Raw genomic sequence first — 13,974 nt, forward strand, 5'->3', positions numbered from 1 at the left:
TAGCAATCGCAAGGCCCTGAGTTCAAACCCCAGTACCACCAATTAAAAAAAAAAAAAAAAAAAAGAAGCCAAGCCTAAGTAGTTCTTCAGGACATTTGACCCACAGCTTTCTATCCTTCCTCCCCTAGCAGCCAACTTTTTCCGCCACCAAACCCCGCGGATCAACGCCTCATTAGAGGTAGCAGGGGCGGAAGTGGGGCGGGTAACTTCCGGATCTGCGCAGGCGCGCTCGGTCGTAGCTCCCTCGCATATCGCGATACACGAGCGAGATCGACGCTGGCCCTTTAACAGTTCCTTCCCGGGGGCCTGTCCCGCGCGTGCGCACTGCGGTTCTGCGCTTGTCATCATGGCGACGCGGGGCCATGTGCAGGACCCTAACGACAGGCGCCTCCGGCCCATTTACGGTGAGTGCCTAGGGCCAGCTTGGTCGCTAGCCCGACACGCCGAGGCCTGGCCAGCCGGGGGCGGAGGCCCAGGAGGGGCGCTGAGGCGGCGCGCGCGGGGCGTGCGGGCGAGGGGGCGGGCCGCGCGGGCTTCTAGGCCGCACCCGCGGCCTTGCGTAGGCGCCGGCCTGGCCTCCTGGGCGCCGAGGTGGGAGCGGGCGCTCGGGAGAGCGGCGGGCCGGTCTGCCAAGCCGGTCTTGACAGGCAGGCCCTGGGCGACGCGCGTATTCCGCCAGGCACCACGCTGCCGTCGGGCTGCGTAGCTAACGGCCGCTCGGAGGGAGAGACAGGTCTTTTCCTGCAGGTGGAGACCGGCTACCCGAGAGGAAATTCCCGACTAAAGACTTTTTTTTTTCTCTTGTGTTTACGGGAATTGAGCCTAGGAGGTTGTGTGGTTAGATGGGCTTCTGGTGCACTTGGAGAAATTGAGGTGCAGAGAAGGGATGGGGAGGACGCAAGGTCACCCAGAGCCCGGAGGCCCGCGATCCCAGGCTCCCCATCAGGGCTGTTTGGTGGAGAAACAGCTGCTCGGGGCGCACGTGGGAGGCGGGGGGAGGGGTCCCGGCCCAAAATAGCGAAGAAGACACTGTAGCACTCGCACCCCTGGGGCGTGCGGGGCGGCTGCGGGGCTTGGCCTTGATGCAGCTTGCCTGCCCGCCTGCCTTCCAGGCTAGGTCGATCCCTTTCCACCAGTGCTTAACTTGCCTCAGCCTGCACGTTTTAAGATGAACCTTGATGTCATCCTACTTCCCTGGGAGTGACAGGTGACACGGCTGAGTTTGAGAGAAGCACCTTTTCCATAACTGAGATGCTCTGTCCTTACACAGTGGGTTCTTTGCATTTCCTTTTCCTCTTACTTAGATGTCTGTTTCAGTAAATGGTGAGGAAGCGTCAAGGTCAAGTGGTTTTGGCAATTGTAGCCTCACTAACCCTGTAAGGAGGATGATAATAGCGAAGGTGTATAGAACACTCTTGTCAGTCACTGTCCTTTGACCTTTTTTTAAATCTCATTTAATCTTTACATATTCTCTAGGGGAAGATGTTCTTCCTCTTCCACCCCCCCCCCTTTTTTTTTTTTAATTACAGATAAGGAAACTGAAACTTTACTGATGTGTGATTTGTCTACGTTCAGCTTGTACTTCTTGGAGCTGGGACTTGAACTGCACACTCACTCTCTGAACCTCTGCCAGAAATCCCCTCACTAGATGCATGCACTGACTTCTGTGAGGGGACACAGATAGGATTCTGATTTCCATCACCCGGACACAGCATATTTGTATGCCCTTGCCCTCCAATGTAAATTTTCACAGGGCATAGATGATAAACAGAATGGGTGATGAAATGGAAGAACTGAATTCAGAGTTCACAGTTTGTGAGTCATAGCTTTGTGAAGTGGCTGCCTGCAGACTTTTTTTTTTTTAATAAGACTCAATACTTTTAAGAAAAATTGGATTCTTAAAATTGTTTTTGAGGCCTAAAGAGAATTCCTTTGGTCCCATATTAGTTTAGAATTAATGGTGTTTTGAATTATCCAATTAAAAAAATACCATTTCACACTGCTAAACACATTAACTAGAAGTGACATGTCATGGTCTCAAAACCGAAGTCAGAATTATGTTCTCTTCTACATGGGAAGAGGATTAGAAGAGCCTTCTTCAGGAATCCTGAGGTAATTAATATAAACTGGTAGGAATAAGAAAAGAAAGGGTACACACTGTCTTTGACCAATGCAGTTTTGACTTTTGAACTACAGATTTGTTGTTTAAACACATTAGTACTCCCAAATAACTACTAATCCTTGCATCCAGACATTCACTAATTGAGTGAATGAGTAAGCTCAAAAGTTCAATAACTTCATGAATCCAGTGCTTACTTGGGCTGACTGCCGCATTAGTTAGGTAAGATTATTTTGCTCATGGCAGGAAACCGAATGCCAGAGAGATTAGCTAGTGAATTGTAGAGCTGGGATTGAACAGGGTATTCTCCTGTGGAGCCCAGGCCTTCACCAAGCTCAGCTCAGCAGCACCCCTGTTTTTGTACTGGTGCTGTCAAGGCTTTAGGATTTTACAGTTGTATTTAGAAGCCTGGGACCTCAGCTCTTCCTGGATAGTGTTTCGCTGTGAAATTGTAATAAGTAGAAAATCTGTTTGTGTCTAGAGTTGTAATAGCCTCTTTTTTTCTTTCTCCTTTTTGAGACAAGGTCTCACTATGTATCCTATGCTGGCCTTGAACTCTCTATGTAGCCTAGGCTGGCCTGGAACTCTTAATCCTCCTCCCTTAGTTTCCTGAGTGCTGGGGTTACAGGCATGCACCACCAACCTTAGCTTCTTGAAATTAGTCTCTTTTGCTAGCTATAGTAGTTTTCGCCAGATTTTGTACTCTCGTGTGTACATGAGATGAGCTTCAGTGGTTGCTTATGTCATTGTTATTAGCTTAAAAAATGTTTTTAGTGATTATGGAGGAGGGAAGGGGAAGGATGGAAATAATAAATGTTTGATTCTGTTTCATTAAGGAATTCTCCCATTCCCTACACTAAAAAGTGGAAGTGGAAGTGGTGGTCAGGTATGACACTTGATATATTTGTATGGAATATGAGAATTGCTAGGTCAGCAAATTGCACAATAGAAATAGAGAAGTTTCAAAATAGAAAAAAGTTCCCATAGTCTTTACAATCCTTTGTTCTAACCTCCAGTCTCCTGTTGTACCTCCAGTCTCCCATTCATTATTCTTTTTTTTTTTTTTTGTAATTTTTTTTTTTTTTTGTTACCATTCATTATTCTGGATGATTCCCAGCAGTGTCTACCTATTGACAGTCACTTCTTGGGTGTGTTAAGACATTTTCCTTAGGTGCCTGGTCAGATGCCAGCTCTGGTAATTATTCTGCTGTTCTCATTAATAAAAACTCCCAGGTCCTTAATCAAAGGTGGCATTTATTCTGATCCTCCTGTTGTATAGTATTAATTTATTCTGAGCCTTCTGTTGTCCTGTGTTAGCTTTATGAGTTTTGTTCCATTTTTCCCTAGAAAGTACATGCTGTTATGGTAAGTGAGGACTATTTGAATTTCTGTAGAAGTTACATGATACAACCTGTTTTCTTCTGTTTGGAAAGTATAACTATTTAAAAAGCTATGCCTAGTTGGAAGTGTAGCTTAGTGGTAGAGCACTTGCAAGGTCCTGGGTTTTTCTCCCAGCACTGGGGGAAAAAAGGACTTTTTTCTTTTCTTTCTTTTTTTTTTTTTTGCGGTACTGGGGTTTGACTCAGGCCTTAAGCTTGCTAGATAGGCACTCTCCCACTTGAGCCAGTCCACCAGCCCTTTCTTGTCTTGGGTTTTTTTGAGTTAGGATCTCTCAAACTGTTTGCCTGGTTGGCTTTGAACTGTGATCCTCCTGATGTCTACCTCCTGAGTAACTAGGCTTACAAGTGTGAGCCACCGGTGCCTGGCCCAAAAGGGAAAATTTTATTTATTTTAATTTTATTTTGTAATTTTTACATTTATTTACATGTGTATGCATTATTTGGGCCTCCTCCCCCCCACCCCCCCCAAAAAAAAGGGAAAATTTTAATGCACAAAAAATTATTGGAAGAATAGAGTAGTGGGTAGTAGAAGCACGGGGTTACTGCTTCAGGTAACCTTCAGGGGTTCAGGTGTCTTATTAGATAACTTTTTCTTTTTTTTTACCATGACATGTTACTTTTGTAATGCTCGGCACTGGTTGCCCACGCCTGTAATTCTAGCTACTTGGGAGACTGAGATCAGTAGGATTGGGATTCATGGCCAGCCTGGGCAAATAGTTCAAGGGACCCCACCTCCAAAATACCCAGAACAAAGTGGGTTGGAGGCGTGGTTCAAGCTATAGAGTGCCTGCTTTATAAGCTTGGAGCCCTGAGTTCAAACCTCCAGTCCCACGCATACACAAAAATTAGTTGAAAATATTCTGAAGACTCTACTTACTAGCTGAAAATCATGAGTAGTCATTGGTTTATTGAATTTCTTATTGTATCTTTTTTTTATCCCCCAGAGGGGGTCTATGTAGCCCAGGCTGATCTAGAATTTGCTGTGTAGCCCAGGCTAGGCTGGGACTGTATCTTCCTGTTTCTGTTATTACAGACATGCTCCACCATGACTGGCTACTTTGTATCATCCCTGTAGTTGTGTTTTTCTTTTTCCTTTGTTTTTGGTGCTGAAACCCCTGTGATTCCTCAGCCACTTTGTATCATCATTTATTTTATCTTGATAGACTATCCTTGTTTTTTCTTGTAACTTTTGTGCATTTGTGCATTCCTTTCTTTTCAAGGGCTTAATATTAATATGTGTTAGACATAATGAGGATGAAAGGAATGAGGATTGAATAGCACTGACAAGGTTTCTGCTTTCAAGGAACTCAGTCTCCTCAAAAGGTTTTTTTTTTCAATGCTGGAGATCAAACTCAGGATCTTACGCATGCTACCCATGCCACCAAAAAAACAAAACAAAAAACTTCTGGGTGAAGAACTATCTGCAAAGACCAAGCAGAAAATACTGCATGGGGAAAATAGTATAGAAGGGGACAGGTGTAGGACAGGGCAATCAGGAGACATTCATTTTTCATTTGCTTTTTTAAACTTGTCCCCTTCCCTTCATTTAGTTTTTTTTTTTTTTTTTTTTTGTGGCACTGGTGTTTGAGCTCAGGACCTCATATTTGCTAGACAGGTGCTGTACCACTTGAGCCACTCCACCAACATTTAGAATTTCAGGGTAAGGAATGGGGTAGCTTAAAAGATGAACTGTCTTGCATTTAGTGTTTTTCTAAATTGGAGCGGTTGTAGTCTTTGTGGCTTTTGTAGGATGGACAGATAGTGCAGGTTGTCATCTTAGCTGCTGTGGAGACCTTGATGACAGCTGTGAGAATAGGCAACTTAAAAGGCTTTTTTTTTTTTTTTTTGGTACTGGGGCTTGAACTCAGGGCCTTCACCTTGAGGCACTTCACCAGCCCTTTTTTGTGAAGGGTTTTTCAAGGTAGGGTCTCTTGGAATTCTTTGCCTGAGCAGGCTTCAAACTGAGATCCTCCTGATCTCTGCCTCCTGAGTAGCAGGATTACAGGCGTGAGCCACTGGTGCCCAGCAAGTCTTTCGTTTTTACTTGCCAGACTCAGTGAGGCCTTTCCTCCTGCCCGAGTCACTGAGTATGATTGGAGAGGTAGTGATAATTCCCATCACCATTAATGGAAATTGTATCATTTGCTCTAAAAAAGAAAAACTATAAAAATAAAATGAAATGGAAACAAAATGTTACTAAAGTCTTAGATTCTAGTACTTGTGAAATTCTGAGACCTGCTTATTCCTTGTTTAGCAAAAAAGACATTAGCACTGGGTGTGGTGGCCCATATGTAATCTCAGCTCCTCAGGAGGTGGGGATCAAAGTTTGAGGCCAGCCTAGGCAAAAATTTAGTGAGATCCCAGTTGCAACAAACAAGGTGGATGGCTTAGTTGTAGGAGGATTGTGGTCTGAGCGGTGGGGTAAGAGACTCTAGTCCTTGGAGGAGTGGCTGAAGTGTAAAGTGCCTGCTTTACAAGTGCAAAGCCCTCAGTTCAAACCCCAGTACCACTCAAAAAGAAACAGCTGTAGTTTCTATCTGAAAAATAACTAAAGCAAAAAGAGCTGTGGAGCATGACATAAACCCAGGGCCGTAAGTTCAAATCTTAGTACCTCCAAAAAAACCAGACATTTAGTGAGTACCACAAGAGAGGTGATGGTTAGGATGGAAGTAAACGCCTCTTTAATGTAAAAGAAATATTAGAAATGAGATCAACTTTCTCACTGCAGGTGTGCTGGCTGCAAGACCACCTAAAATGTTTCATTTCAGTGGTGCTTACCTGTGCTTTGTTTCCTCTGCCTGATTCATGAATGGCTAATTTTGGCTGACTCCTTTTATTAAGGGATCAACAGAAATCCTCAGCCAAACTGCAATTACCCTTAATAAGTTTGTTTTTGTTTTTAGCGGTACTGGGATTTAAACTCAGGGTCTCGAGCTTGCTAGGCAGGCATTCTACCACTTGAGTACTTCACCAGCCCACCCTTAGTAAGTCTGAAAAAGATTTACTAAAAAGACAGACTTAGGATATCGTAAGTCTGTTCTGTCCAAGGGCTGAATTATTTATGTTAGAGTCAGTAATGTAAAATAAAAACAGACTTTTCCCAAAAGAGTCAGCGACCAATTAACCAGCAGGCATCCAGGAAAGGAGGCTGAATGGAATGAAATGTGTTAGTTAAAACTGTTGCGTGTGAGGAACAGAATTTACTGATACCAGCTCAGATTAGGGCGATTGCTAGAAACCCAGTGTGAGCGAGGGGCAGGAGTATAGTGCCTTAGGTCCTCATGAAGCCACAAGCTGTCAGGACCTGGAGTTCTTTCTCAGTTGCTCACCTCTGCTTTTCTCTGCATGACTCTATTTTTTTTCTCCTTGGTTCTTCAGACTGGCTTGTTTCTGCTTTTTCATCACCTTTCCCAGGCTCTAACCTCTTGACTTTGTTGCCATACCAAGCTGTGGCCGAAGGAGGGAGGGTCCAGTAGCTTCTCCCTGTAAGATATATCAGGACTGCCCCTTCCAGTTTTTTTTTTTTTTTTTTTTTTTTTTTTTGGTGTTACTGGGGTTTGAACTCAGGACTTTGCACTTGCTAGGCAGGAGCTGTACTGGTTGAGCTATACCTCCAGTCATTTTTTTTCTGTGATCATTTTTGAGATAGGGTTTTGTTTCTCCTCCCTTACCAGGCTGGCCTTAAACTGTGATTCTTCTGATCTCAGCCTCTCCAAGTATCTAGGATCACAGGTGTGAGCCACCAGTGCCCAGCTCCCCTCCAGATTTGTGATAAAGATAGCTATGTCTTTCATTCTTATAAATGAGATGTGAGCAGAGTCAAGAGGTAACACTTTTTCTCAATCAACTTGTATCCATTAAAGTGTTTTCAAAGTAAGACTAAGCTTAGACTGAAAACACTTAGGATTTTCCAGCTGGAGAACCCTCAGCTTACAGGCCTAGACTTGTGGTGTCGTACTTCCAGATCACCAGGAGGAACTCTGACTTCTCAGCTTGGGTCAAATGTCCATCCCGGGGTGGACCGCAGTTATATGGTCTAGACATGGCTGTCCATCCTGCCCAGTCACCAGGGGAGTGGTAACCATTCCCAGACAAGAGGGCATGCACATTGCTGCGGCCTATCAGATCTCTCAACTACAAGGGGACAGGAGAATACTCTTTAAATCCTGACTGCTGCTCTGATTCATTTTGCGGTACATCCCCAGAGTTGCATGTCTTGTTTTTTGTTTTTTATTTTGAGTCAGGGTCTTCCTATGTAGCCCAGGCTAGCCTTGAACATAGGCCTTGAACATTCGTTTGCCTCCCAAGTGCTGGGATTACAAGTGTGTACCTCTACCCTCATGCCTGGTACTATTTCCCAGTTATTACACTTCTTGTTTTCCTTCTCTGAAAATGAGTATATTCTTTTATTAGGCCCTCAGCCTCTTGAGCACTGGGATTACAGGTGTGTACCTCCATGCCACACTTTCTTTCCCTCCCCTTCCCTCCTTGTCCCCCTTTCCCTTCCGTCCTTCTTCTTCCCTTCCTTCCCTCCCTCCCTCTCTTCCTTCCTTGGGGCAGTTTTAGGTTTACAAAAATGAGCAGAAAGCAGGATTTCTGTATACTCTGATCTCTCCATCCCTGTTTCTTTTATTTAATATCTTGCGTTTTTGGTACATTTGTTAAGTTGCTGAGCCAATTGGCTACAAAATTATTGCTATTAAAGTTCTTACGTAGCTTACATTAGAATTCACTTTTTTCCCCCAGTGCTGGGATCAAACCAGCACCTTGTGCATGCGAGGTGAGTGCTCTACCACTGAGCTACATCCCAGCCCTAGGATTCACCATACAGTCTATGGCTGTTGACAGATATTTAATAACATATATCCTCCAGTGCCCCAAAAGTCCCTGTGCTCAACCTACTTATCCCACTCTCCTTCTAGCCCTGGGCAAACACCTGGCTGCCTCTGAAGTTTTACTATCTTTATAGTTTTGCCTTTTCTGGGCTATCATATAGGGATTATATGGTATATAGCTTGTTCAGATTGGTTCTATTTGTGGCTTGATAGCTCATATTCCTTTTTTTTTTTTTTTTTTTTGGCAGTACTGGGGCTTGAACTCAGGGCCTCATGCTTGCTAGACAGGTGCTTTACCACTTGAGCCACTACATCAGCTCATTTTTGTGGTTTTTGTTTTTTTTTTTTTTTTTGGTTGAGACTTAGAGTTTGAACTCAGGGCTTTGCTCTACCACCACTCTACCGCTTGAGCCACGCCTCCAGTCCAGTTTGCTCTCATTATTTTTGGAGATGGAATCTTGGGAACTATTTGCCCAGGCTTGCCTCGAACTGTGACGCTCCCCATCTCAACCTCCCAAGTAGCTAGGATTACAGGTGTGAGCCACCAGTGCCCGGCTGCTCATTTCTTTTATTGATAGTAGCATTCTGTTGTATGGATATGCCATTGTTTATCCGTTCATTTGTTAGACATCTTGGTTGCTTCCAAGTTTTGGAGTTGCAGATAAATCTATAAATTTTCATGTGCGTGTTTTTATGTTTCAGCTCATTTGGGTGATTCTAAGGAGCATGTTTGCTGGATCAAATGGCAACAGTATATTTAGTTTTTGAAGAAACTACCAGTGTCCTAGCAAAGTTGTAGCATTTTACCTTCCCACCAGCTGTGAGCAAGCATTTCTGCTGCTGCATTTGGTCCATAGGTGATTTTGAGTTGTTTGTGCCTCATGTGTTTCTACAACTGATTTGGGCCTTCAATGAGAAAACAAGGGCCTTGTAGTGGTAGGAGGTTGTGGACTAGCTTGTGTTCAGTCATTATTTTTGCATTTAGAATTGACAGCTACCATCCTGTTTGCTATTTAGGACACTTCTCATTTTCTTCCAGATCTTCTGATACAGAAATGAATCTTTTGATATACTTTAGAATAATAATTGATTGCTTTTTTCTTTAACTTTCCCCCGCCCCCAGTACGTGGTTTGGACTAGAGGCCTCATGCTTGCTCGTCAGGCACTCTACTGCTTGAGCTGCTCCACCAGCCCTTAACATAATTTTTTTTCTTTTGATGGTACTGGGGTTTGAACTCATGGCTTTGTGCTCACTAGGCAGGTGCTCTACAGCTTGAGTCACTCCTCCAGCCCCTCAACATAATTTTATAGTGGGTCTCTATATTCCTTAAAATTTGTAATGGATTGCACAACTCAAAACCAAAAAGAACCAAAAAATGGTCAAAGGACCTGAATAGATATTTATTTAAAGAGGACATAAAAATGACCAACAGTATATGAAAAGGTGCTCAACATGACTGTGAGGCAAATGCAAATCAGAATCAGAATGAGATATCACCTCATATCTGCTAGTATGGCTGCTAACAGACAGGAGAAACAAGTGTTGGTGAGAGTGAAGAGAAAAGGGAAGGCTTGTACACCATTGGTGGGAATGTAAATTGGTATAACCATTACACAGAAAACCGAATGGAGCTTCCTCAAAAAATTAAAAATAGCACCTCCAAATGACCTAGCAATCCCTCTGCTGGGTATATAACCAAGAGAAATGTTATCGGCACCTCACAGAGATACCTGTGCGCCCGTGTCATTGCAGCATTATTTACAGTAGCCAGAGTATAGAAATAACCTGTTTTCGTTGGTGGACGAATGGATAAAGTATTGTGGTGTGTGCACGCACACAAACACTCTGAAATATCATTGAGCCGCAAGACAAAGGCAGATAGTGCAGTTGTGACAACCAGGAAGTCCTTCTGCTAAGTGAAATAAGCCGAACAGAAAACACTACATAAGGGTGCGGGATGACCTCAAGTGGTCTAGCATGTGGGAGACTCTGGACTCAGTCTCCAGTTTCGCAAAACACAATTACAACAAAAACCCTGCACGGTTGGACCTACAGAGAGAGTAGAACAGTGGTTACCAGGTGTGGAAAGGGGCAGGAAAAGGGGAGATGTAGGTCAGAAAGTATAAATTTGAGGTTACATAGGATGAATGAGTCTAGAGATGAGATGTATGGCATGAAGACTATAGATCATACATTGTACTGTGTATCAAGTGTCTGCTGAGAGAGGTAGGGTGCTCTAACCACATGAAAACAGTATGATTTCACTGTGTATATGTGTACCAAAGCATGTTACACATTTCAAAAATATCAGGTAAAATTGTGTTTAATGGATATATAGCTTTGGGAAACCTAGAAGTTGACTGCCTAGCAAGCATGAGGCTCTTGAGTTCAAACCCCAGTACCACCAAAAGTGAGATCTAGTTTCTGTTCTAACTAGTGTTTGAAAGTGCTATTTTTGCCTACTTCCTTCCCTGTCCCCTAGGCTTATGAGTAAAGCCTTCTCTAACTTTTTTTGTGAAGTATAGGTAGGTTTGTGGCAAAGTAGATACATTTTATTGAAGGAACATCGTCCCCCTGGTAGATTAGAAGCTTGAACGTTAAAAGGGTTCTTTTCCTGTTTAATTTTTAAGATATTTGAAGATCTTGGTGACTAAACCCATTAATTTTCCATAGATTAAAAAAAAAAATCATGCCAGGCGCTGGTGCCTCACTCCTGTAATTCCAATTAATCAGGATGCAGATCAGGAGGATCAAAAATAGTTCACGAGACCCTATCTTGAAAAACCCTATCACAAAAAATTGGGCTAGTGGAATGGCTCAAGGTGAAGGCCTTGAGTTCAAACCCCAGTACTGCAAAAAAAAAAGAAAAAAAATGTGTCATCAGCTGTCTAATCTTGAATCTTCATTAATTGCTAACATAACCTGATTATATTGCTTTTGGATGATAGCTCATTTAGAGTTCAAATTAGGGCTGGAAGCTCAGTGGTAAGAGTACTTGCCTAGCATGTGCAAGGTCCTGGGTTCCATTCCCAGTGCCACCAAAAAACCAAAAAGGTAAAATCAGCTCCGTGATGGGGTTTTGTGTATGTGCTCAGGAGCTGGGAATCGAACCCAGGGTTCAATCCTAAAGTGCACTCTACCAGTGAGGTACAGTCCTAGCCCCACCATGATTTTTTTTTTTTTTAGGTACTGGGGTTTGAACTTGGCCCACACCTTGAGCCACTCCACCAGGCCCCTCCCCACCTTTTTTATTGTGATGTGGTTTTTCCACATAGGGTCTCTCAAACTGTTTGCCTGGGCTGGCTTCAAACCTTGATCCTCTTGATCTCTTCCTCCTGAGTAGCTGGGATTATGGGCATGAGCTACCAGCGCCTAGCTCCCTGATATTTTTAGTAGAAGGTTATGATGCTTTCTGAAATATTTGAAAGCAGCCTGTGTAATTTCATGTTTGTTGTTGAAGAAATATAATAACTATTATTTCTTTCATAGATTATCTTGATAATGGGAATAACAAAATGGCAATTCAGCAAGCGGATAAACTGCTGAAGAAACATAAGGATCTTCACTGTGCTAAGGTAAGTTCATCTGCTCAAGAGTTATTCAGAGTTGTGGTTATATTTGTAATAACCTACCACTTGAGCCACACTCCCAGCTGCTTTTCGTAAGTTTTTTGGCTATACTGGGGTTTGAACTGGGAACCTCATGTTTGCTAGGCAGGTGCTCTACCACTTGAACCACTCCTAGCCCTTTTTTTGTGCTGTTATTTTTGAGATAGAGTCTCACTTTTTGCCTGGGCTGGCCTTGAACTGTGATCCTCCTGATGTCAGTCTTCCAAGTAGCTAGGATTACTGGCATGAGCCACTGGTGCCTGGCTGTAATTCTTTATAGGGAAAGGATGTTTGATCCCTTTAGTAACTATTTCTGTGTTTTGCATAGTATTTTTTAGGCCATTTATTTTCTTTACCACTTTACATGCCATAAGTAGTCTTTTTTTCCTTTGAGCCAGAATTTTAACTTTTAGCCCAGGCTGGCCTTGAATTTGCAATCCTTCTGCCTTCCTCCTGAGTGATGGGATTACAGACATGTACCACCACACCTGGCTATTAGGGCTGGGTGTGGTGGTACATGCTTGCAATCCCAAGTGCTCTTCAGAGGCAATAGGATGTTGAGTTTAAGTCTGGCCTGAGCAGAGGTAGTGCTTCTCTAGTATGCACACAGTTCAATGCCCAGCACTGCGAAGAAACAAAAGAAAAATAAATCTTGAATTGCTTGTATTTTTTCTTTTCTTTCTTCTTTTTTTTTCTTCTGTTTTTGTTTTTTTGAGACAGGGTCTCATTATGTATCTGAGGGGCTGGCCTGGAACTCCCCATCCCACTGCCTCAGCTTTTCTGTCTTTTAAAAATTGATTTTTGGGGATGTGGCTGAAGTTTTAGATCACTTGCATAGCAAGTGCTAGGCCCAGAGTTGAAACCCCAGTACCAATAAGCAATACAAAACTGATTTTTCTTTCCTTGCTTTTAGGTTCTAAAGGCAATTGGTTTGCAGAGAACTGGAAAGCATGAGGAAGCCTTCATCTTGGCACAGGAGGTGGCCGCCCTTGAGCCAACGGATGACAACTCGCTGCAAGCACTGACCATTCTTTACCGGGAGATGCATCGACGTATGTTTCTCTGTTTTCATTGCTAAACTTGAGCATATGTTTTTCCATATTTCGCTGTTTTGCTTTGTCTGACTTAGATGTTACCTGTGGTTTATATGGATGACAGTGGGTAGATTATAGAAAGGATAGTTTACATGAACTTAATGAGGTTACTTGAATTGGAGTGAGAATTAAAGTGAGTTCAACAGTAACATTTTGGTTTGCTGAATGAATCCTTTTCTTGTTTTTTCTTGCAGTACTGGGGTTTGAACTCAAGGCCTCCAGTTTGCTAGACAAGTACTATACCACTTTACCAGTTGAGCCCTTGTTTTCGTTTTTTAAGATGGAATATTTTAAACACAGATGAAAGTAGAGTAGCCTAATAATCCCATTGCATTCATTACTCACTTTTGGTAATTATTCACCTGTGACCAGTCTTATTTTGTCTCTCCTCCCTGCCAGATTATTTCAAAGTACATTCTAAATAATCTGTCATTTAATCTGTAAATAAATTGACCTTAAATAAAGGTTTTCATTGTTGATTTCTTAAATATATTTTATTATAAAACTATATTTTCATAATACATATAATCTGAGATTATATCTTATTTAATATACTAGTAAATTTGATGCATAATAATGAATCTACCACCCAAATTAAGAAATAGAGCATTGTTGATGTTAGGAATGCTGGACTACAGGTATGGCTAAAGTAATAGAGCGACTGCCTAGGAAGAGAGAGGCCCTGGGTTCAAACCCCAGTACCATGCTGGGCACAATGGCTGATGTCTATAATCCTAGCTACTCAGGAGACAGAGATCAGGAGGACTGAGGTTTGAAGCCAGCCCAGGCAAATTGTTTGTGAGACCCTCTCTCAAAAAACCCATCACAGAAAAGGGCTAGTGGACTGGCTCAGGTAGAAGCCCTGAGTACAAACCCCAGTACTGCAAAACAAATAAAAAACAAACTCCAGTACTACC

General features: G+C 42.9%; 1 protein-coding gene across 3 annotated transcripts in view; it reads left to right on the top strand.

Moving 5' to 3' along the window:
* Positions 1-257: 257 nt before the first annotated feature.
* Naa25 (N-alpha-acetyltransferase 25, NatB auxiliary subunit) overlaps positions 258-13,974 on the top strand; it is a 59,607-nt gene continuing 45,890 nt past the window's right edge. Inside the window, exons 1-3 of one of the 3 annotated variants that reach the window (XM_074061027.1) lie at positions 258-404; positions 11,845-11,930; positions 12,877-13,015. In XM_074061027.1, the coding sequence (XP_073917128.1) occupies positions 347-404; positions 11,845-11,930; positions 12,877-13,015 (283 nt within the window). In that variant the 5' untranslated portion in view covers positions 258-346. Of the gene's footprint in view, positions 405-636; positions 2,113-11,844; positions 11,931-12,876; positions 13,016-13,974 lie in introns of those variants that run through there. The other 2 variants (XM_074061028.1, XM_020161118.2) reach the window with 2 other exon arrangements.

Source organism: Castor canadensis, chromosome 18 (assembly GCF_047511655.1).
Source record: "Castor canadensis chromosome 18, mCasCan1.hap1v2, whole genome shotgun sequence".
Lineage (NCBI taxonomy): Eukaryota > Metazoa > Chordata > Mammalia > Rodentia > Castoridae > Castor > Castor canadensis.